The sequence below is a fragment of the Salvelinus fontinalis genome, chromosome 19 (genome assembly GCF_029448725.1).
Source record: "Salvelinus fontinalis isolate EN_2023a chromosome 19, ASM2944872v1, whole genome shotgun sequence".
Lineage (NCBI taxonomy): Eukaryota > Metazoa > Chordata > Actinopteri > Salmoniformes > Salmonidae > Salvelinus > Salvelinus fontinalis.
Window position 1 is genome coordinate 26,175,205 of NC_074683.1, and position 22,979 is coordinate 26,198,183.

Consider the following 22,979-nt stretch of genomic DNA (forward strand, 5'->3'; position numbering starts at 1 on the left):
TCTCCTGCCTTCCCACCGTTGGCACAACGACTCCCATAGTTAGGGTGGGTACATTAGCATCTCGTCACAGATCTCTGGTTGAGGTTGGGAAAATAAAAGGGTTAAAAGTGCGCATGCGAGGTTATGCCTGCCTGCTATACCCCTGACAACAACACACAACTCAGGAAGATATGATGGCAGACTCCGGACCCAAGGAAGTAGCGGTGATCGGGAACACCGACCTCACCTCGGCAGAACTAGATAACAACATTAAAAACACGGTATAGCTTCAAACGTATTCGTATTTGTCAAAAAGCGAGGCATTTGGACGTAGCAAAGTTGTTAGGGAGCCTGTTTGAATGAGTTGGGTTTTCTAGGCCTGATTAATCCACGGAGTTTCGCAGAGAGTTCCACTGAGCCAGCAGCAGCTGTAGGAAGCTGCATGTGCAGGAAATGACCGCTAAAAGTTTAATAACTCATTGTAATGTCCACGTCGACACAAAGTAAAGTTCGCTAGATCGTTCTTAGTAACATGGTTAGCTTGACCATTACCAGGAACTAGCTAGCTTGCTAGCCAACAACTTTTTCTCTGCTACAAAGTTGCACATTTGACAGGAGGGGCCAGCGGTTTAAAGGAACTTTGCTTATGTTACAAGTACTAGGACTAGCTTGACCAATTATTGATGCCCATGATTGCAAACATACATCAAATTTATATTGCATTATTATTGTTACCATGTTGTGATGCGCATTGGCCTATTCTAGATGGTTGAGATTGAAAAAGGGACGAGTCTTCTAAGAAAGATGGAGATCAGCGTTGCAGAGGCAGAGAAAAGGACTGGGAAGAATACAGTCAACATGCAGGAGCTATACACTGTTTATCTAATTGAGACACGGTAATTATGCCTTATCTGTGTGAATTCTAAAACTATTTGTGATAGCCTACATACATCTTCCAGGCCAGTACTACCATTTTGTGACACTGCCATGAACAGCTACTTCCACAATCACACCTATACCACCTTGTCTGCTCATAATTCCACACTGTCATTACAGGTGGTCTGGCCACGATGATGATGATTCAAACATCAGACTCTTTTAGAATATGGGGCGGCAGGTAGCCTAGTGGTTAGTGTTGGGCCAGTAACCGAAAGGGTGCTAGATCGAATCCCCGAGCTGACAAGGAAAAAATCTGTTCTGCCCCTGAACAATGCAGTTAACCCACTGTTCCTAGGCAGTCATTAAGAATTTGTTCTTAACAGACTTGCCTAGTTAAATAAAGGTACAACATTTGAAATGAGACACTCCATTCATTTGTTCAAGAACTGCACATCAGTTCTTACTTTTATCTAGCTATCTATTTACTGGTTTCTTTTCATGCAATCACAAACAATAAACGTGCACACACGGAAATCATGTAAGTACACAAGCTATACATACTACACACACACACACACACACACACACACACACACACACACACACACACACACACACACACACACTGGGCCTTTGTTTACCAGTGGGCCATTGAGAAGGGAGTGTATTGGCGCCAGGCACTCAGTGCAGTTAGACTGGAGAATGCCACCTAGCTACTAATTTTCCTGTATTTAACTCTTTCCCTGCTCTCTTTCCTTTTCTCCCTAGTCTTTACTGCTGGATCTACATATACTTCTAAAGTTGAAGTCTCCCCTCCTTCCCCTTTATCTCTTTCTCTGTCAGTAGTGTTTCTCTCTCTCTTGCTTTATATCAAAGTGTTGGAACCAAGAATTCATAGAATGTTGGATAATACTCTACTTGGTACCTTGAAAGATGGCTTAGATACTGTAACATGTATCAAATGTTAAGGTGGTACTCTTAGTCAAGTCCAGTTGTATGACTTAAATCCTTCCCTCTCTTCTGACAGGCCGGTTGATGCTCTGACAGAAGGTATAACCCCAGACTCCTTATGGCGGAGATACAGCGAGTTTGAGCTACTCAGAAACTACCTGTTGGTCACCTATCCCTTTGTCGTTGTTGCCCCATTACCTGAGAAGAGGGTACGTGAGAACAAGGAGGATGCCTTGGAATAAGTTAATGCAGTGTAGTTTAGGAAGTGATATTTGTAGCATGATGTACTTACTACAGTACCTGTAATGCTCTGTACAACATCTAGTTTTACATTGAAGACATTCCTGAAACTAACATAATGGTGTTTTGTCTCCTTATCAATATAGTAGTAATTATTTGTCTGTTTCTCACAGGCAGAGATTGTGTGGCACAAGCTGTCGGCGGACAACATGGACCCAGAATTTGTGGAGAGGAGGAGGGTTGGACTGGAAAACTTCCTGCACCGAGTCGCCTCCCACCCAGTTCTCTGCAATGACAATATCTTCTATATCTTCCTCACTGAGGTCAGTTACAGATGTAGTATCTTTATTTGACCAGTATTGTTGCAGCAAAATAATCCTGCAGCAGCAGGTTTTGAACAATTGTTCCATTCACACTTTCCCGCCGATGTAATGTTGCTTGATCGGTGGTTAGGCTATTAGCTGGCCAAAATTAGGCTACATAAAGTGCATTACTGTTAATATAACTGTGTGTTAGTGCAGGTTTTCAGTGAATTTATGTAAATCCTGTGGCGCAGGAAAATTCTCAGCAACAGTTATCAAATGACGATCCGACATTTGTAGCCAAGATACTATAGACACTAGCCTGATCCTAGACCTGTTTGTGCTGTTTTGCCAACTCCCTTATCAAGTGTGACAAGGACCATAGGAGTAGGCAAAACCATACAAAGATCTGGGATCAAGCTCAAGTGAACCCCAGTCATCAGCAAAACCTTAATTCCTCCATCTCAAGACTACAACACTACCAGTAGCAAGTCAGATGTGCTGTTCATAGGTTTTAACAGGATAAAACCTTGACAGAAAAGAGTGATATCAAAAGCAAGGACCATTTCCTAGCTCGCTTTCTCTGTAGCGCTGGTAAGGGTTTTGTAAATAATGTCTTATGAAGTAGGCCTTAAGCTAAACTCTTTACTGTGCTGCTGTAGTCGTTCTGTCACGGAGAGTTGATAGGATCACCTTCGACCTTTTGAGTTGATAGTGTGACAGTGTGCCCCCATGCATCAGGCTCTCCTATCTCTAATTGTTTTTGTCAAAGTCACACAGCATCCTCTCTCTGTCCAGCAGGATAAAGATTGGAAGGAAATGGTGTACGAGACAGGATTTCAAGCAAAGGTACTCACTCCATCAGCACTTTATGGTCTTTTCGTGGTTGCATTGTCCTGTCAACTTTATTTGATAATACCTTACCGGGTGACCTCATGTGACTGCAAACCATAGCAGTGTAATAAAGGTATATTGTAAAGGTTGTAATCTGTGTAAATTGTATTTTTTTAATAGATTTTTTTAATAGATTTTTTTTGACTTATTCTGATACATCATGTTTTATGTCTCAAAGGTACAGTTTTGTCTAAAATTATTCAGGTCCTCAATAGCAACTTCTGAACTAACAAACATAGGAAACTATTTGTTGATATTTCCTTTGTCGTTTTTTTTATACAGGCTGATTCCAGGTTGAAAGCTGTGAATGCAGCATTCAGGGTGAAGAATCCAGATGGGTAAGTCATAGAAATGATCTGTCCCAAATGACACCGTAAAGGGTCAACTGTATGATAGGGCTGTCACGATACCAGTATCGCAATGTTTTTTTCCTTGGCAAAAAGGGCAACACGAAGCAGACCAATAGTCTTTGGTCCTTTAAAAACCTGCTGTATGTAAAATATTGTGTGCCATAATTATGTTTGTTTCCAACATTAGGGCTGTTTTCCTGAAGTTAAAAGTCCTGTTTTTTTTAACCTTTCCACAATACTAATGAGTATCGTGATACTGGTATCGTCCCGGCCCTGGTGTATATAGTGCTCTGGACTCTGGTCAAAAGTAGTACACTTTTTATAGGGAGAATAGGGTGCCATTTAGGATCCATACATTGTTTTCTTGTCACAGTTTTCTTTTGTGTGGAGCCAACAATGCACTTCTATCTCCATGTGTCGTAACATTAATAATTTGGACTCTGTCTCTACTATCCATCCCATTACCCTTTTATTTGATGTACTGCCATACTTTGTTCTGGGACTGTGTGGGAAGTACAGTAGGATCAGGTCAATGTCAGTTCCAACATTGACTCTTGTCTTGTTTATCTGCCTTGCTGGGAAGAAAGTGTTGATTCTTGTTCTTCTCTGGCCCTGGCGTCTGCAGAAGGTTTACAGAGTTGAAACACTACAGTGACGATCTACAGACTGTACTCTCCCAGCTGCTGAGAGTACGGGCAGTAAGTACAGGCAGCTGTCGGCATATTCACATGTCTTACTGACTAGACTGACAACCAGATCTGGGTTCAACTACTATTTGATCTTTCAAATAGTTTGAATGTTTGGTCTAGCCTGCCTGGAATGCCAGATGGGTGAGGTTTGGAGTTTTGGAACTATTCAATTGTTCCATTGAGCCAGGAAAGCTAAATTGAGCAAAGACACAAAGTATTTTAAGTGATTTCAAATAGAATTTGAACCCAGGTCTGTTTACTATACTGCCAGCTGTAACATACATTTTACTGATGAGACTAGACATACAGCTAGCGTTAAAACACGTGAGCTGGGCTGGAAGTTGACATGCATCAGAAGGATAAAATGCACAACTGGTCTGTCTGATAAAAGTGGATTGGCTGCTGCTGTAACACACAATTTAATTTTTATTTATTTCACCTTTCTTTAACCAGGTAGGCAAGTTGAGAACAAGTTCTCATTTACAATTGCGACCTGGCCAAGATAAAGCAAAGCAGTTCGATACATACAACAACACAGAGTTACACATGGAGTAAAACAAACATACAGTCAAAAATACAGTAGAAAAATAAGTCTATATACAATGTGAGCAAATGAGGTGAGATAAGGGAGGTAAAGGCAAAAAAAGGCCATGGTGGCGAAGTAAATACAAAATAGCAAGTGAAACACTGGAATGGTAGTTTTGCAGTGGAAGAATGTGCAAAGTAGAGATAGAAATAATGGGGTGCAAAATAAATACAGTAGGGAAAGGGGTAGTTATTTGGGCTAAATTAGAGATGGGCTATGTACAGGTGCAGTAATCTGTGAGCTGCTCTGACAGCTGGTGCTTAAAGCTAGTGAGGGAGATAAGTGTTTCAGAAATTTGTGTAGGTCGTTCCAGTCATTGGCAGCAGAGAACTGGAAGGAGAGGCGGCCAAAGGAAGAGTTGGTTTTGGGGGTGACCAGAAAGATATACCTGCTGGAGCGCGTGCTACAGGTGGGTGCTGCTATGGTGACCAGCGAGCTGAGATAAGGGGGGACTTTACGTAGCAGGGTTTTGTAGATGACCTGGAGCCAGTGGGTTTGGCGACGAGTATGAAGCGAGGGCCAGCCAACGAGAGCGTACAGGTCGCAGGGGTGGGTAGTATATGGGGCTTTGGTGACAATGGATGGCACTGTGATAGACTGCATCCAATTTATTGAGTAGGGTATTGGAGGCTATTTTGTAAATGACATCGCCGAAGTCGAGGATCGGTAGGATGGTCAGTTTTACAAGGGTATGTTTGGCAGCATGAGTGAAGGATGCTTTGTTGCGAAATAGGAAGCCAATTCTAGATTTAACTTTGGATTGGAGATGTTTGATGTGAGTCTGGAAGGAGAGTTTACAGTCTAACCAGACACCTAGGTATTTGTAGTTGTCCACATATTCTAAGTCATAACCGTGCAGAGGAGTGATGTTGGACGGGCAGGCAGGTGCAGGCAGCGATCGGTTGAAGCATGCATGCATTTCGTTTTACTTGTACTTAAGAGCAATTGGAGGCCACGGAAGGAGTGTTGTATGGCATTGAAGCTCGTCTGGAGGGTTGTTAACACAGTATCTAAAGAAGGGCCAGAAGTATACAGAATGGTGTTGTCTGTGTAGAGGTGGATCAGAGACTCACCAGCAGCAAGAGCGACATCATTGATGTATTAGACATACTGCCAGCCGGTTGTAACACACATAAAAGGGCCACAATTAGACTGACTACACCAACCAGCACACTGCAAGTTGTAACATACAACCTATGCTTGTGTACCAAATGTCACGCTATTCCCTCCAGTGTGGAAATTCACATACATTACACAGATAGACCAGCTGTATGTTTTATCTGATAGAAGGGGATTTATACGTGATTTGAGAAAACAGTAATACATACTGTAGCTGCTTTACCATAACTGAACAAGGGGGCTATGATGCATTCATCTTATGGTAGCTAGGTACGACGACCACATGTCCAAAGTAAGTAGAACATTCCTCAATAAAGCGGCTGTCTGCAACACTGTACCTCACTATTGTCTCTGTTTCAAAACACCATATGTAACATCAAATTTATTTTATATAGCCCTTCGTACATCAGCTAATATCTCGAAGTGCTGTACAGAAACCCAGCCTAAAACCCCAAACGGCAAGCATGCAGGTGTAGAAGCACATAACATGGAAGCAGCAGTATCAAAGAAACTATGCAAAATTTAACCTGGAACTTGACCTTCTTAATCCACTCAGAGGGTAGCAGATCGACTGTATGGGGTGTACAAAGTGCATGGAAACTATGGACGAGTCTTCAGGTAAGAGTCGTGTGTTTGGACGAAAGGGTGACGTTTGTGTATAAAGCTGTTGCATTATGTACTATGTAATGACTTAAGTGTACATGTCAAATGCATACTTGTGTTTTTTTGTGAAGTATGTTCTCTGTGCATGTGTTGGACAGTGAGTGGAGTGCCATTGAGAAAGAGATGGGAGATGGACTACAAAGTGCTGGCCATCACATGGATGCGTAAGTGTTTTCAATAACCACGTTTCCATCCACAGTTTATGTGAGCAAAGTCATATCGTCCCCAAAACAATCGACAGCTGTGATGGAAACAGGAAGTTTCAGTGTAATTTTATAAATGCCGACAGATCATTTGTTCGTTCGACATGGTGAGATCTTTGTGTATCCATAAAATTAATTTTGCTGAAAATGTCAGTGGAAATGCCTTTAGGTGCAAATATTGATATAATAACCATCATGTCGAAGTAAATTTGGAGTCATGCGATGATATGGTGTGTGGTTCTCCCACAAAATTGACGGTAGAGTTGAAAATGCGATGGAAAACTTAAGCGAAAAAGTATGTTTTGTGTGCACTACTGTACTTCATCACACACATTTTTATCCGGAACAAGTCCATTTGGTGGACGCATTCTACTACTGGGAAAATGTATATTTGTTTTATGCGGTTTCTAGAATACTTGCATGAAAATCTGTTACCAATTGGTTGGAAACCTACCTAGTGATACACGCACACACTGCGTTGTAGGTAAGTAGCCTTGCACAAGTTTGGCTTGAACTTGTACAAGCTGTTTCTGTAGCTTGAGGCAGCATGATGTACAAGTACACCTCCTGGACAGGATGCTAGTCTATTGCAGGGCCTTACCACCAATCTGTCCACTCAATGCTTTGTCTTATCCCGTGTAAATAGTCTGTTTTTTTCGTATATATTTTAATCTCACTTTCTATCTACGAACTAAATATACTTCCCTGCAAACTGCCTCACCCAATATGGTACAGATCTGCTATTTTTATTCCTTATAACTGGAACCTCCTTCAGGAGCTAGCCAGCTAACTAGCTACTAGCTATCAGTCTTCGTTAGCCACGGCTAGCAGTCTAAACCTTTAGCTCGGACACCAGCCAGCTTTAGCTCGGACAATACCTACCAGTCTGCACAGCGTGATATCAACCCAGAGCATATCGGACTGCTTCTCTCTACCACATCACTCATTTCCGTTGCGATGTCGCCGAAGACCCATCTGCTAGCTCCGGCCCGCTAGCTTTCTGAACGCCGTTGTCTCCCGCTCGCCTAACGTAGTAGCAACTATCGAACGGCTCCCTGACTCGCCTATTGCTGCTCTTTGGACCCTATGATCACATGGCTACAAAGCTGATGCCTGCTGGACTGTTCAATAACGCGATACCTCGTTTTGTTTACCTGTCGGCCCCAACCTCGAACTCGGGTCATGTGCATACCTAACTGACCCTCTCTGCCCATTCATCGCCATTTACCCGTTGTTGTCTTAGCTCTCCCGATCAACACCCTTGATTGCTTTATGCCTCTCTAATGTCAATATGCCTTGTCTACTGCTGTTTGAGTTTATTTTTACAGGGACAGTGCACATTAATCAACGTTTCAGTAAAAGTGCCGGTTTTAGCCAGCCGGCTAATTTTCAACCGCAGTCCCTGGGCAGGCTGTCTCGGTTAGTACTTATTGTTTTATTTCACTGTAGAGCCCCCAGTCTCAACATGCCTTAGATGGCTCTTTTGTCCCACCCCCGACACATGCGGAGACCTCACCGGGCTTAACTGGTCCCTCCAGAAATACAATCTCTCGCATCGTCACTCAACTGCACTGTACTCACATCCTACCATACCCTTGTCTGTACATTATGCCCTGAATCTATTCTACCACGCCCAGAAATCTGCTCCTTTTACTCTCTGTTCCCAAAGCACTAGACGACCAGTTCTTACAGCCTTTAGCTGTACCCTTATCCTACTCATCCTCTGTTCCTCTGGTGATGTTGAGGTTAACCTAGGCCCTGTAGCCACCAGTACCACACCTATTCCCCAGGCGCTCTCATTTGTGGACTTCTGTAACTGTAAAAGCCTTGGTTTCATGCATATTAACATCAGAAGCCTCCTCCCTTAGATTTTTTTTTCACTGCTTTAGTACACTCTGCCAACCCTGATGTCCTAGCCATGTCTGAATCCTGGCTTAGGAAGGCCACCAAAAATTCTAGAATTTCCATCCCCAACTACAACATTTTACATCAAGATAGAACTGCCAAAGGGGGTGGAGTTAGCCTGCAGAGTTCTGTCATACTATCCAGGTCTGTGCCCCAACAGTTTGAGCTTCTACTTTTAAAAATCCACCTTTCCAGAAACAAGTCTCTCACTGTTGCTGCTTGTTATAGACCCCCCCTCAGCCGCCAGCTGCGCCCTGGACACCATATGTGAATTGACTGCCCCCCATCTATCTTCAGAGTTCGTACTGTTAGGTGACCTAAACTGGGATATGCTTAACACCCCGGCCATCCTACAATCTAAGCTGGATGCCCTCACTCTCACACAAATGATCATGGAACCTACCAGGTACAACCCTAAATCTGTAAACAGGGGCACCCTCATAGATATCATTCTGACCAACCTGCCCTCTAAATACACCTCTGCTGTCTTCAACCAGGATCTCAGCGATCACTGCCTCATTGCCTGTGTGTATAATGGGTCCGCGGTCAAACGACCACCCCTCATTACTGTCAAATGCTCCCTAAAACACTTCAGCGAGCAGGCCTTTCTAATCGACCTGGCCCGGGTATCCTTGAAGGATATTGACTTCATCCCGTCAGTAGAGGATGCCGGGTTATTCTTTAAAAGTGCTTTCCTCACCATCTTAAATAAGCATGCCCCGTTCAAAAAAATGTAGAACTAAGAACAGATATAGCCCTTGGTTCACTCCAGACTTTACTGCCCTTGACCAGCACAAAAACATCCTGTGGTGTACTGCATTATCATCGAATAGCCCCCGCGATATGCACATTTTCAGGGAAGTTAGGAACCAATATAGAGGAAAGCAAAGGCTAGCTTTTTCAAACAGAAATTTGCATCCTATAGCACAAATTCCCAAACGTTTTGGGATGCTGTATAGTCCGTGGAGAATAAGAGCGTCTCCTCCCAGCTGCCCACTGCACTGAGGCTAGGAAACACTGTCACCACCGATAAATCTACGACAATCGAGAATTTCAATAAGCATCTTTCTACGGCTGGCCATGCTTTCCACCTGGCTACCCCAGCCAACAGCTCTGCACCCCCCGCAGCAAATTGCCCAAGCCCCGCTCCGCTTCTCCTTCATCCAGATAGCAGATATTCTGAAAGAGCTGCAAAATCTGGACCCCTACAAATCAGCTGGGCTAGACAACCTGGACACTCTCGTTCTAAAATGATCGCCTCAATGGTTGCAACCCCTATTACTAGCCTGTTCAGCCTCTTTCGTATCGTCTGAGATCCCTAAAGATTGGAAAGCTGCTGCGGTCATCCCTGTCTTCAAAGGGGGAGACACTCTAGACCCAAACTGTTAGACTCAAACTGTTAGACTCTATCCTGCCCTTCCTTTCTAAAATCTTCGAAAGCCAAGTAAACAAACAGATCACCAACCATTTCGAATCCCACCGTACTTCTCCGCTATGCAATCTGGTTTCTGAGCTGGTCATGGGTGCACCTCAGCCACGCTCAAAGTCCTAAACGATATCATAACCGCCGTTGATAAAAGACAGTACTGTGCAGCCGTCTTCATCGACCTGGCCAAGGCTTTCGACTCATTTTTACGACAGACTCCATAGCCTTGGTTTCTCAAATGACTGCCTCGCCTGGTTTACCAACTCCTTCTCAGATAGAGTTCAGTGTGTCAAATTGGAGGGCCTGTTGTCCTGACTCTGGCAGTCTCTATGGGGGTTCCACAGGGTTCAATTCTCGGGCCAACTATTTTCTCTGTATACGTCAATGATGTCGCTCTTGCTCCTGGTGATGCTCTGATCCACCTCCACGCAGACAAAACCATTCTGTATGCTTCTGGCCCTTTTGACACTGTGTTAACAAACCTCCAAACGAGCTTCAATGCCATACAACACTCCTTCCGTGGCCTCCAACTGCTCTTAAATGCTAGTAAAACGAAATGCATGCTCTTCAACCGATCGCTGCCCGCACCCGCCCGCCCGACTAGCATCACTACTTTGGGCGGTTCTGACAGAATATGTGGACAACTGCAAATACCTAGGTGTCTGGTTAGACTGTAAACTCTCCTTCCAGACTCACATTAAGCATCCCCAATCCAAAATTAAATCTAGAATCCGCTTCCTATTTCGCAACAATGTTTCCTTCACTTATGCTGCTAAACATACCCTCGTAAAATGTACTATCCTACCTATCCTTGACTTCGATGTTATTTACAAAATAGCCTCCAACACTCTACTCAGTAAATTGGATGTAGTCTATCACAGTGCCATCTTTTGTCACCAAAGCCCCATATACTACCCACCACTGCGACCTGTATGCTCTCGTTGGCCGTCCCTCGCTTCAAATTCGTCGCCAAACCCACTGGCTCCAGGTCATCTATAAGGCGGGACTTTACCTAGTAAAGACTTCTCAGCTCTTTGGTCACCATAGTAACACCCGCCCGTGGCACGCACTCCAGCAGGTATATTTCACTGGTCATCCCCAAAGCCAACACCACCTTTGGCCACCTTTCAGTTTTCTGCTGCCAATGACTGTAATGAATTGCAAAAATCACTGAAGCTGGAGTCTTATCTCCCTCATTAACTTGAAGCATCAGCTGTCAGAGCAGCTTACCGATCATTGCACCCCAGTATCCCAACTTGCACATCTATCACTCCAGTGGTAATGCTAAATTGTAATTATTTTGCCACTGTGGCCTATTTATTGCCTTACCTCCCTAATCTTACTACATTTGCACACACTGTATATATATTTTTCTATTGTGTTTTTGACTGTACATTTGTCTATCCCATGTGCAACTCTGTGTTTTTGCCAAACTGCTTTGCTTTATCTTGTTTTCAACTGGACTACCTGGTTAAATAACAGTGAAATCAAAAAAGTCCCAAGCAGAGAGTCCCGAGCAGAGACTCATCTGGTCCCAGTTATACAGTCTTTGGTATGATTCGACCGGGGATCGAACTCCCAACCTTCCAATCTCAGGGTAAACACTAACCACAAGGCAATTGAGTTGTAACCATGCAATAATCTCCCATATTAATCATAACAATTTTATTGGATTACAACAGGATTGTGTCAAAACATTATGCAATATATAGTGAATATGTTGCCATTTCAGACATAGCCAACCTCTTTCCTTACCCCCTTTTGACCTCATACAGAGTCACTAAAGGAGCTGATATGTCGGTGTTGCACAACTCCATTTCCCCCCCAGCAACGCTGTACATATTACATGGTTCCTAGTTAAGCTATACAACACATTTTCCATGTTTGATTTGAAAGCAGTTCATATTTGAAGCATAGAGTCTGCTGTAGCTGACCATGAGGACTGGGGAGACTTGAGTTGTGAAGGTTCTGGGTTCAAACTGAGAACTGGCTGGAAAATATCCAGAGGCTTTTACTTTCAACTTGGGTGCTGTGTATAGTTCTCTTTGAGTGACATGAGTGGTCTCGGGCCCTGTCCTTGGAGTAGTAACACGTACCCACACCTCGGAGTGATAACATGATTAGTCCCTACCCCGTCACTGATGGTTACTAGATTGTAGGATTCTAGAGGTCAGGGGTCATCGCGCTTGGCCACTGAGGCGTATCAAGGAAGGCAGCATTTCTGTCAACGGTTGAGTCCCAAATGGCTCCCTATTTATTCCCTTTGGGCCCTGGTCAAAGGTAGTGCACTATATAGGGAATAGGGTGCCATTTGGGATGCGGGTACCTATAGCTTTTAAAGGATACTTCAGGATTTTGTCATTGAGGCCCTTTAACTACTTCCCCAGAGTCAGATGAACTCATGGATACCAGTCTCTGTGTCCATTATGAAGGGAGTTAGCATTGGCTCATGAAACTAACACTAACTAGCATTAGTGTAATGACTGGAAGTTGTGGGTGTCTACTAGCATTTGCGTTAGTTAGCAGCTTCCTTCAAACTGCACGCAGAGATATAAAAATGGTATCCACGAGTTCATCTGACTCTGGGGAAGTAAAGCATATGTAGTTCCCCATCCCTCTGTTAAAGGTGTGATTGTTGTAAAGCAAGTGTATTCATATGGACTCCCCTCTTGTCTACAGGTATGCTGCTTCTGTAGATGATATTCTGGAGGAGGAGGAGCACTATGCTGATCAGCTGAAGGAGTACCTGTTCTATACTGATGCACTAAGGTATTTACTACACTGGGACTGCTTCTGTAGGCCAAGTACATATCACTATATAAACCAGGGGTGTCAAACATATGACGCGCGATTGGTCCAATCTGGCCCGCGGGTGGTTTGAGTTAAAACATTTAAAATATAATTTTTTGGGGGGGGGGGGGGAACTCAATATACTATATAATGACTAAAATCAAATTGAGAATGTGTAGAAATTATAGGTTTTTTGTCTGTCCATATTGCTAATAATCACTGTCCTGAAAACAGAAAGGGAGCATCGAAATTTAAATTATTTATTTTTAGCATTTATTTTTAGACTATTTTTAGCAAATTGACGGCAAGGCAGTACATCCAATTTTGGTGCGGCCCTCTAGACCTCATTGAAGATGGCCCCCGTTGCAAAATAGGTTTGACACCCCTGAAGATCATCATGCCATATCACTAGTCAGTGTGCCCTAGGTTATATGTGCTATATAGGTAGCTTCACATCCTCACGTTACCTTGCCGAAGACCTGTGTGGACAAAATTCCCAAGGCAGTCAGTGTACTCACTGAGCCCCCCTCATTGAATCTATAGAATAGCCCTCTAACCCTGTGTGTATGGTGCATAATGATCATACATGTACAGTAGCAACCATAATAAGCAGCTAGGCATCAGTAAATCCATGATGATCAGCAAAGGCCTCTGTTTCTGCAGGGCGGTATGCAGAAAGCATGAGTTGACACAGTTTGAGCTGGAGATGGTTGCACTGGACCTAGCCTGTAAGAAACAGCAGAAGGAGGAACTGGTCACTGGGGTGAGTTGTTATATACAGTACCAGTGAAAAGTTTGGACACCTACTCATTCAAGGGTTTTTCTTTTCTTTCTTTTTTCTACATTGTAGAATAATAGTGAAGACAAACTATGAAATGACACATATGGAATCATATAGTTACCAAAATAGTAGTAAACAAATCAAAATATATACACTGCTCAAAAAAATAAAGGGAACACTTAAACAACACAATGTAACTCCAAGTCAATCACACTTCTGTGAAATAAAACTGTCCACTTAGGAAGCAACACTGATTGACAATACATTTCACATGCTGTTGTGCAAATGGAATAGACAAAAGGTGGAAATTATAGGCAATTAGCAAGACACCCCCAATAAAGGAGTGGTTCTGCAGGTGGTGACCACAGACCACTTCTCAGTTCCTATGCTTCCTAGCTGATGTTTTGGTCACTTTTGAATGCTGGGGGTGCTTTCACTCTAGTGGTAGCATGAGACGAGTCTACAACCCACACAAGTGGCTCAGGTAGTGCAGCTCATCCAGGATGGCACATCAATGCAAGCTGTGGCAAGAAGGTTTGCTGTGTCTGTCAGCGTAGTGTCCAGAGCATGGAGGCGCTACCAGGAGACAGGCCAGTACATCAGGAGACGTGGAGGAGGCCGTAAGAGGGCAACAACCCAGCAGCAGGACCGCTACCTCCGCCTTTGTGCAAGGAGGAGCACTGCCCGAGCCCTGCAAAATGACCTCCAGCAGGCCACAAATGTGCATGTGTCTGCTCAAACGGTCAGAAACGGACTCCATGAGGGTGGTATGAGGGCCCGACGTCCACAGGTGGGGGTTGTGCTTACAGCCCAACACCGTGCAGGACCTTTGGCATTTGCCAGAGAACACCAAGATTGGCAAATTCGCCACTGGCGCCCTGTGCTCTTCACAGATGAAAGCAGGTTCACACTGAGCACATGTGACAGTCTGGAGACGCCGTGGAGAACGTTCTGCTGCCTGCAACATCCTCCAGCATGACCGGTTTGGCGGTGGGTCAGCCATGATGTGGGGTGGCATTTCTTTGGGAGGCCGCACAGCCCTCCATGTGCTCGCCAGAGGTAGCCTGACTGCCATTAGGTACCGAGATGAGATCCTCAGACCCCTTGTGAGACCATATGCTGGTGCGGTTGGCCCTGGGTTCCTCCTAATGCAAGACAATGCTAGACCTCATGTGGCTGGAGTGTGTCAGCAGTTCCTGCAAGAGGAAGGCATTGATGCTATGGACTGGCCCGCCCGTTCCCCAATTCCAATTGAGCACATCTGGGACATCATGTCTCGCTCCATCCACCAACGTTGCACCACAGACTGTCCAGGAGTTGGCGGATGCTTTAGTCCAGGTCTGGGAGGAGATCCCTCGGGAGACCATCCGCCACCTCATCAGGAGCATGCCCAGGCGTTGTAGGGAGGTCATACAGGCACGTGGAGGCCACACACACTACTGAGCCTCATTTTGACTTGTTTTAAGGACATTACATCAAAGTTGGATCAGCCTGTAGTGTGGTTTTCCACTTTAATTTTGAGTGTGACTCCAAATCCAGACCTCCATGGGTTGATAAATTTGATTTCCATTGATAATTTTTGTGATTTTGTTGTCAGCACATTCAACTATGTAAAGAAAAAAGTATTTAATAAGAATATTTCATTCATTCAGATCTAGGTGTTATTTTAGTGTTCCCTTTATTTTTTTGAGCAGTGTATTTTAGATTCTTCAAAGTAGCCACCCTTTGCCTTGATGACAGCTTTGCACACTCTTGGCATTCTCTCAACCAGCTTCATGAGGTAGTCACCTGGAATGCATTTCAATGAACAGAAACAGTGTGCCTTGTTAAACGTTTATATGTGGAATTTCTTAATGTGTTTGAGCTAATCAGTTGTGTTGTGACAAAGTAGGGTTGGTATACAGAAGATAGCTCTATTTGGTAAAAGACCAAGTCCATATTATGGCAAGAACCGCTCAAATAAGCAAAGGGAAATGACAGTCCATCATTACAGTCCATCAACACATGAAGGTCAGTCAATCTGGAAAATGTACTTTTTACAAGACACACCTGTTAATTGAAATGCATTCCAGATGACTACCTCATGAAGCTGGTTGAGAGAATGCCAAGAGTGTGCAAAGCTGTCATCAAGGCAAAGGGTGGCTACTTTTTTGGTTACTACATGATTCCATATGTGTTATTTCATAGTTTTGATGTCTTAACTATTATTCTACAATGTAGAAAATAGAAAAAATAAAGAATCCCTTGAATGAGTAGGTGTCCAAACTTTTGACTGGTACTAAGTATTCAGACCCTTTACTCTTCAGTACTTTGTTGAAGCACCTTTGGCAGTGATTACAGCCACGAGTCTTCTTGGGTATGAAGCTTGGCACACCTGTATTTGGGGAGTTTCTCCCATTTCTTCTCTGCAGTCCCTCTCAGGCTCTGTCAGGTTGGATGGTGAGCGTCACTGCACAACTATTCTCAGGTCTCTTCAGAGATGTTCAAGTCCGGACTCTGGCTGGGCCACTCAAGGACATTTAGAAACTTGTCCCGAAGCCACTCCTGTGTTGTCTCGGCTGTATTCTTGGGTTTGGGGTCCTGTTGGAAGGTGAACCTTCTCCCCAGTCTGAGAACCTGCTCCAGAGTGCTCAGGACTTCATCAAGGATCTCAATGTACTTTGCGCCGTTCATCTTTCCCACGATCCTGAATAGTCTCCCAGTCCCTGCCGCTGAAAAACATCCCCATAGCATGATGCTGCCACCACCATGCTTCACCGTAGGGATGGTTCCAGGTTTCATCCAGATGTTACTATTGGCACTCAGGCCAAAGAGTTTATTTTGCTTTCATCAAACCAGAGAATCTTGTTTCTCATGTTGTGAGAGTCTTTAGGTGCCTTTTGGCAAACTCCAAGCAGGCTGTCATGTGCCTTTTTACTGAGGAGTCGCTTCAGTCTGGCCACTCTACCATAAAGGCCTGATTGGTGGAATGCTGCGGAGATGTTTGTCCTTCTGGAAGTTTCTCCCATCTCCACAGAGGAACTCTGGAGCACTGTCAGAGTGACCATCAGCTTCTTGGTCACCTCCCTGACTAATGCCCTTCTACCCCGATTGCTTAGTTTTGCCGGGCAGCCAGCTCTAGGAAGAATCTTGGTGGATCCAAAATTCTTCCATTTTAAGAATGATGAAGGCCACTTTTCTTGGACCTTTAATGCAGCAGACATTTTTTGGTACCCTTCCCCAGATCTGTGCCAAAACACAATCCTGTCTCTGAGCTCTACGGACAATTCCTTTGACCTCATGGCTTGGTTTTTGCTCTGACACACACTGTCAACTGTGGGACTTTATATAGACAGGTGTTTGCCTTTCCAAATCATGTCCATCAATTGAATTTACCACAGGTGGACTCCAAACAAGTTGTAGAAACATTTTGCTTGTAGACTGAGGGGAAAAAATGTATTTAATCAATTTTAGAAAAAGGCTGTAACATAACAAAATGTGGGAAAATGGCAAGGGGTCTGAAGTGTGTGTGAAGCTCTCATCAAGGCAAAGGGTGGCTACTTTGAAGAATCTCAAATATTCCATATGTCATAGTTTTGTCTCCACTATTGTACAATATAGTGAAAATTGTAAAAAAAAAAAAAGAGAAACCCTGGAATAAGTAGGGTTGTCCAAACTTTTGACGTGTGTGAGGGACTACTCGACTAAAACAATCTCGGTCGACCAACAGCCTAACGACCAAACAATCGACCAGTCGACTAATTGGGGTCAGCCCAAATACGAAGTGTACAGTAGGTTATAGTTTGCCATTTGGGAATGAACCCAGTTTCTAAAGAGCCTTGGAACTCACCAGAAGATAATGACACAATAGATCACATAAACAGTAGAAAGCACAGAAATGCATACATTGAATTTTATCAAAGAAAAGTTTTAAGCTTATCCAAACCCGACTGGCCAGATGGAATGTTTCTTTCCCTCCCTGTGTTCAGACTGTGCGGACGTTCTCACTGAAGGGGATGACCAGTAAGCTGTTTGGCCAGGAGACTGCAGAGCAGAGGGAGGCTAAGTTACAAGTGTTAGAACAGCAGCTAAAGGAGGGAGAGGAGGCTGTTAAAGAGAAGAACACCGAGAGCGAGTGAGAAACTCTCATTCTCAATCTCTTCTCTCTGTCTCAATCTTTTTCTATGTCTCTGTCTGTTGCTCTCTGGCTCTCTCTCTCTCTGGCTCTGTTGGTTTGTCTAGCATGTTATAATTGAATTACTAAATTTGCTGCTCTAATCAGCTGCTTTGAAAGGTTGACCAGCTGACCATACTTGTTCATTTCAATTATTTGAGAAGGTTCTAAAGCAAGTCTTTGTCTCCCCAGTGAGTTTGTGAAGACTGCCTGGGTAGACATTGAACGCTTTAAGGACCAGAAGGACCGGGACCTGAAGGAGGCCCTAATTAGCTATGCGGTCATGCAGATCAGCATGTGCAAAAAGGTAGGTGACGCCTCCCCACAGATACTTAAAACATATTAAGTATTCTGCCCGGAAATGTTGATTTTTGTGTAATTTTATCAATTCCAGATATGTTGTTAAATACTTAAAATTTTTCTCTGTTTCTGTCTCGTCTCTCTCAGGGAATACAAGTGTGGACCAACGCAAAGGAGTGTTTCAACAAGATGTGATCTTCAAGGCCAAAGCAGACCCTTCAAAAGAACTGCCAGAACAGGCTTATCTTCAGGGGACTTGCATCCCAAATGGCACTCTTTTCTCTATATATTGCACCACTTTTGACCAGAGCTCTGTGGAGTCTATGCACTATATATAGGGAATAGGGTTATTTTTGGGACTCATTCCTGGACATTCATTCTGCTGAAGTAGCCATGGCAGCATACTGAGGTGTTTTGATCAGTTATGCACCAGAAGAGAATCAGTTTATTCCTTTTCTATGTCTTTATCATGTCTGATTGCTGGCTGCTTAGATTAGTCCACTTGCAATTGCAGTTTTTTCTCAAATGTATGTGTTTTTTCGTACACATTTAATTTTGCTGAAACGTGGATTTTGTAAGGAAAATCACTAAGCACTTTCACTGTGTTTATAGCAATGCCAAGAAATGTGGACTGAAGCTAATTTTCCAATGCTGCCTTTTACAATGTTCAAAATAAGGTAATGAGATTTGTTCTATAAGAACAATATTCTTTACTTTTTTGTTATTTTCATGCATACTTTACTGATTGTGCTTTTGTAAATGTTTTACTCTTTTGAGTGGACAGTGTGGTTGGTATATTGAAGTTTCTGTTTTCTCTACTCTCTCATTGCATTGTCCCAGTGTACTAAATAAGTGGTTCAACCTTTTCAGATGTTTTTGTATATTTAAAGGCCTTACTGTACTTTGCCATTCAAGGTTGTAATCTGGCACTTGGTCTTAAGTAGCCACCATGATGAATGGCAGGGTTGTCATTTCTAAAGAGTGGGTGGGTGGTTCAGTGTTTTTTGATAAATCTAGCCAAAGGAATAGGAAGGTCACAGGACAGGCAGGATGTGATAATTGCCTTATGTTGGTGCTGTATGTGTACGGGGATGCGGTCCAAATGGCTCCCTATTCCCTATGTAGTGTACTACTTTTCAAATGTAGTGCACTGTATATAGGGAAGGGTGCAATTTGAGACAACCCCTGGCCTCTTGTATTTTAGTTCACTCTAAGGGCCAGGGGAGGAGGTGTAATGTTAATCATTAATTTGGTATGAGATCAGAGCACTGGCAGGAAATTATACTGTTTATGCAGTTGTAATCATTGTGCCAAAAATACACTAATAAATATGAAGTCTAGTTATCAGTCCTTAAATCATGTTTTTACTCATGACACAAAACGAAGTTTGAGAATGTGTAATATATGTATATACACTACCAGTCAAAAGTTTGGCAACACCTACTCATTCTAGGGTTTTTCTTTTATTTTTTACTATTTTCTACATTGTAAAATAATAGTGAAGACATCTAAACTATGAATAACACTTAAGGAATCACGTAGTAACCAAAAAATTGTTAAACAAGTCTACAGTTGAAGTTTACATACACTAATGTTGGAGTCATTAAAACTCATTTTTCAACCACTCCACACATTTCTTGTTAACAAACTATAGTTTTGGCAAGTTGTTTAGGACATTACTTTGTGCATGACACAAGTCATTTTTCCAACAATTGTTTACAGACAGATTATTTCACTTATTCTCTGTATCACAAAAGTTTACATACACTAAATTGACTGCCTTTAAACAGCTTGGAAAATTCCAGAAAATTATGTCATGGCTTTAGAAGCTTCTGATATGCTAATTGACATCATTTGAGTCAATTGGAGGTGTACCTGTGGATGTATTTCAAGGCCTACCTTCAAACTCGGTGCCTCTTTGCTTGACATGGGAAAATCAAAGTAAATGAGCCAAGACATCAGAAAAAAAATTATAGACCTCCACAGGTCTGGTTCATCCTTGAGAGCAATTTCCAAACACCTGCAGGTAGCACGTTCATATGTACAAACAATAGTACGCAAGTATAAACACGATGGGACCACGCAGCCGTCATACCGCTCAGGGAAGGAGACGTGTTCTGTCTCCTAGAGAGGAACGTACTTTGGTGCGAAAAGTGAAAATCCATTTCAGAACAACAGCAAAGGACCTTGTGAAGATGCTGGAGGAAACAGGTACAAAATGATCTATATCCACAGTAAAACTAGTCCTATATTTACATAACCTGAAAGGCCACCCAGCAAGGAAGAAGCCACTGCTCTAAAACCGTCATAAAGCCAGACTACGGTTTGCAACTGCACATGGGGACAAATATTGTACTTTTTGGAGAAATGTCCTCTGGTCTGATGAAACAAAAATAGAACTGTTTGGCCATAATGACCATCATTATGTTTGGAAGAAAAAGGGGGAGGCTTGCAAGCCGAAGAACACCATCCCAACTGTGAAGCACGGGAGTGGCAGCATCATGTTGTGGGGGTGTTTTGCTGCAGGAGGGACTGGTGCACTTCACAAACTAGATGGCATGAGGGAGGAAAGTTTTGTGGATATATTGAAGCAACATCTCAAGACATCAGTCAGGAATTTAAAGCTTGGTTCCAAATGGGCAATGACCCCAAGCATACTTCCAAAGTTGTGGCAAAATGGCTTAAGGACAACAAAGTCAAGGTATTGGAATGGCCATCACAAAGCCCTGACCTCAATCCTAGAGAAAATTTGTGGGTAGAACTGAAAAAGCGTGTGCGAGCAAGGAAGCCTACAAACCTGCCTCGGTTCCACCAGCTCTGTCAGGAGGAAAGGGCCAAAATTCACCCAACTTATTGTGGGAAGCTTGTGGAAGGCTACCTGAAACGTTTGACTCAAGTAAAACAATTTAAAGGCAATGCTACCAAATATTAATTGAGTGTATGTAAACTTCTGACTCACTGGGAATGTGATGAAAGAAATAAAAGCTGAAATAAATCATTCTCTCTACTATTATGCTGACATTTCACATTCTTAAAATAAAGTGGTGATCCTAACTGACCTAAGACATGGAATTTTTACTAGGATTAAATGTCAGGAATTGTGAAAAACGGAGTTTAAATGTATTTGGCTAAGGTGTATGTAAACTTACGACTTCAACTGTATATATATTTTATATTCTTCAAAGTAGCCACCCTTTTCTTTGATTACAGCTTTTCCTTCACTCTACAATTCAAATACGAAGGCCAGATTCACGCAGTCTCTTCTGAACAGTTGATGTTGAGAAGTGTCTGTTACTTGAACTCTGAAACATTTATTTGGGCTGCAATGTCTGTGGCTGGTAACTCTAATTTACTTATCCTCTGCAGCAGAGGTAACTCTGGGTCTTCATTTCCTGTGGCAGTCCTCATGAGAGGCAGTTTCATCACAGCACTTGAGTTTTGCAACTGCACTTGAAGAAATTTTCAAAGTTGCTGAAATTTTCCGGATTGACTGAACTTCATGTCTTAAAGTAATGACGGACTGTCGTTTCTCTTTGCTTATTTGAGCTGTTCTTGACATACTATGGTTTTGGTCTTTTACCAAATAGGGTTATCTTCTTTTTAACATTCCTACATTGTCACAACCTAAATCATTGGCTCAAATGCATTAAGAAGGAAAGAAATGCCACACGTACTTTTAACAAGACACGCCTGTTAATTGAAATGCATTCCAGCTGACTACCTCATGAAGCTGGCTGAGAGAATGCCAAGAGGGTGCAAAGCTATCATCAAGGCAAAGGGTGGCTACTTTGAAGAATCTCAAATATAAAATATATTTTGATTTGTTTAACACTTTTTTGGTTACTACATGATTCCATGTGTTATGTCATAGTGTTGATGTCTTCACTATTATTCTACAATGTAGGACATAGTAAAAATAAAGAAAAACTCTGGAATGAGTAGGTGTGTCCAAACTTTTGACTGGTATTGTATTTATTTCTATGGGAAAGGAAAGGAGGCTGACTGAATGATACAAATACGCTCCATTATGAGCCTATCAGACAGAAGCAATTAATGTTCAGTGAATGCTGCCATCTGTTGTTAACTTAAAATAGTGTTTTGGTAATAATGCACTATAATCAGTTTACATTTTTAGGCCCCGTTTGCCCAGTGATTTATGTGATACAGCTGTGCTCTAATCAGATTCATGTTTGTAGCTATGAGTTAATTGGTGTACTAGTGAATTGATTTAATAGCAAGTTCATTTACAAATCTTTGTTTTATTTTTTGTTAATGAGGAAGTTTTGATTTGACTATCTGTCAAACAGTATTCTGTTTCTTGAATGCATTACACATCGTGTTTTTGAAACAAATAGTAGCGTAGTCATATTCTAGTTCTGCGTGCGAGCGAGCGCGCTAAAGATACGTAGAAAAGGTCTGCAGAACACACTGTAGTGCTTGCTCTACTAGTCACTACAGGCACAGATAGAACAATGAGAGATATTTCACTGGATGTATAAATGTGAAGCATCCGCTTGGCATTTCCACTCACTACTAAATATGGTAGTGAGCGAAAGCCTGAAGGCGGGTAGTGGGAGAAGATGGAACGAGATGGATTTTGGGCGACATTCTGGAAATGTTCTCATTGATGAAACATTTGATCTAAACACAGTTTTCAGTTCCCAAAACTAATATATGTTATGAAAATAGTGGACTAAGATTTGTAGACTTTACCCTTTGTAAAAGTTTTTTAAAATCGAGTTGTTTAGAAGGTGCGCAAAGACCAAGTG

At 42.7% G+C, this 22,979-nt stretch overlaps 1 protein-coding gene across 2 annotated transcripts; it reads left to right on the plus strand.

Moving 5' to 3' along the window:
- Positions 1–68: 68 nt before the first annotated feature.
- LOC129816559 (sorting nexin-4-like) lies at positions 69–19,557 on the plus strand. 2 transcript variants are annotated; one of them, XM_055871146.1, is made up of 14 exons: positions 69–260; positions 745–875; positions 1,886–2,018; positions 2,223–2,372; positions 3,150–3,200; positions 3,528–3,583; positions 4,221–4,293; positions 6,546–6,607; positions 6,751–6,816; positions 12,866–12,955; positions 13,640–13,739; positions 17,726–17,871; positions 18,103–18,217; positions 18,358–19,557. In XM_055871146.1, exons 1-14 carry the CDS (start codon positions 171–173, stop codon positions 18,403–18,405), a joined length of 1,311 nt encoding a protein of 436 aa, XP_055727121.1. In that variant the 5' UTR covers positions 69–170; the 3' UTR covers positions 18,406–19,557. The 2 variants fall into 2 exon arrangements, with proteins under 2 accessions (XP_055727121.1, XP_055727123.1); XM_055871148.1 differs by having other exon boundaries at positions 90–260; positions 3,153–3,200.
- The last annotated feature ends 3,422 nt before the right edge of the window (positions 19,558–22,979 follow it).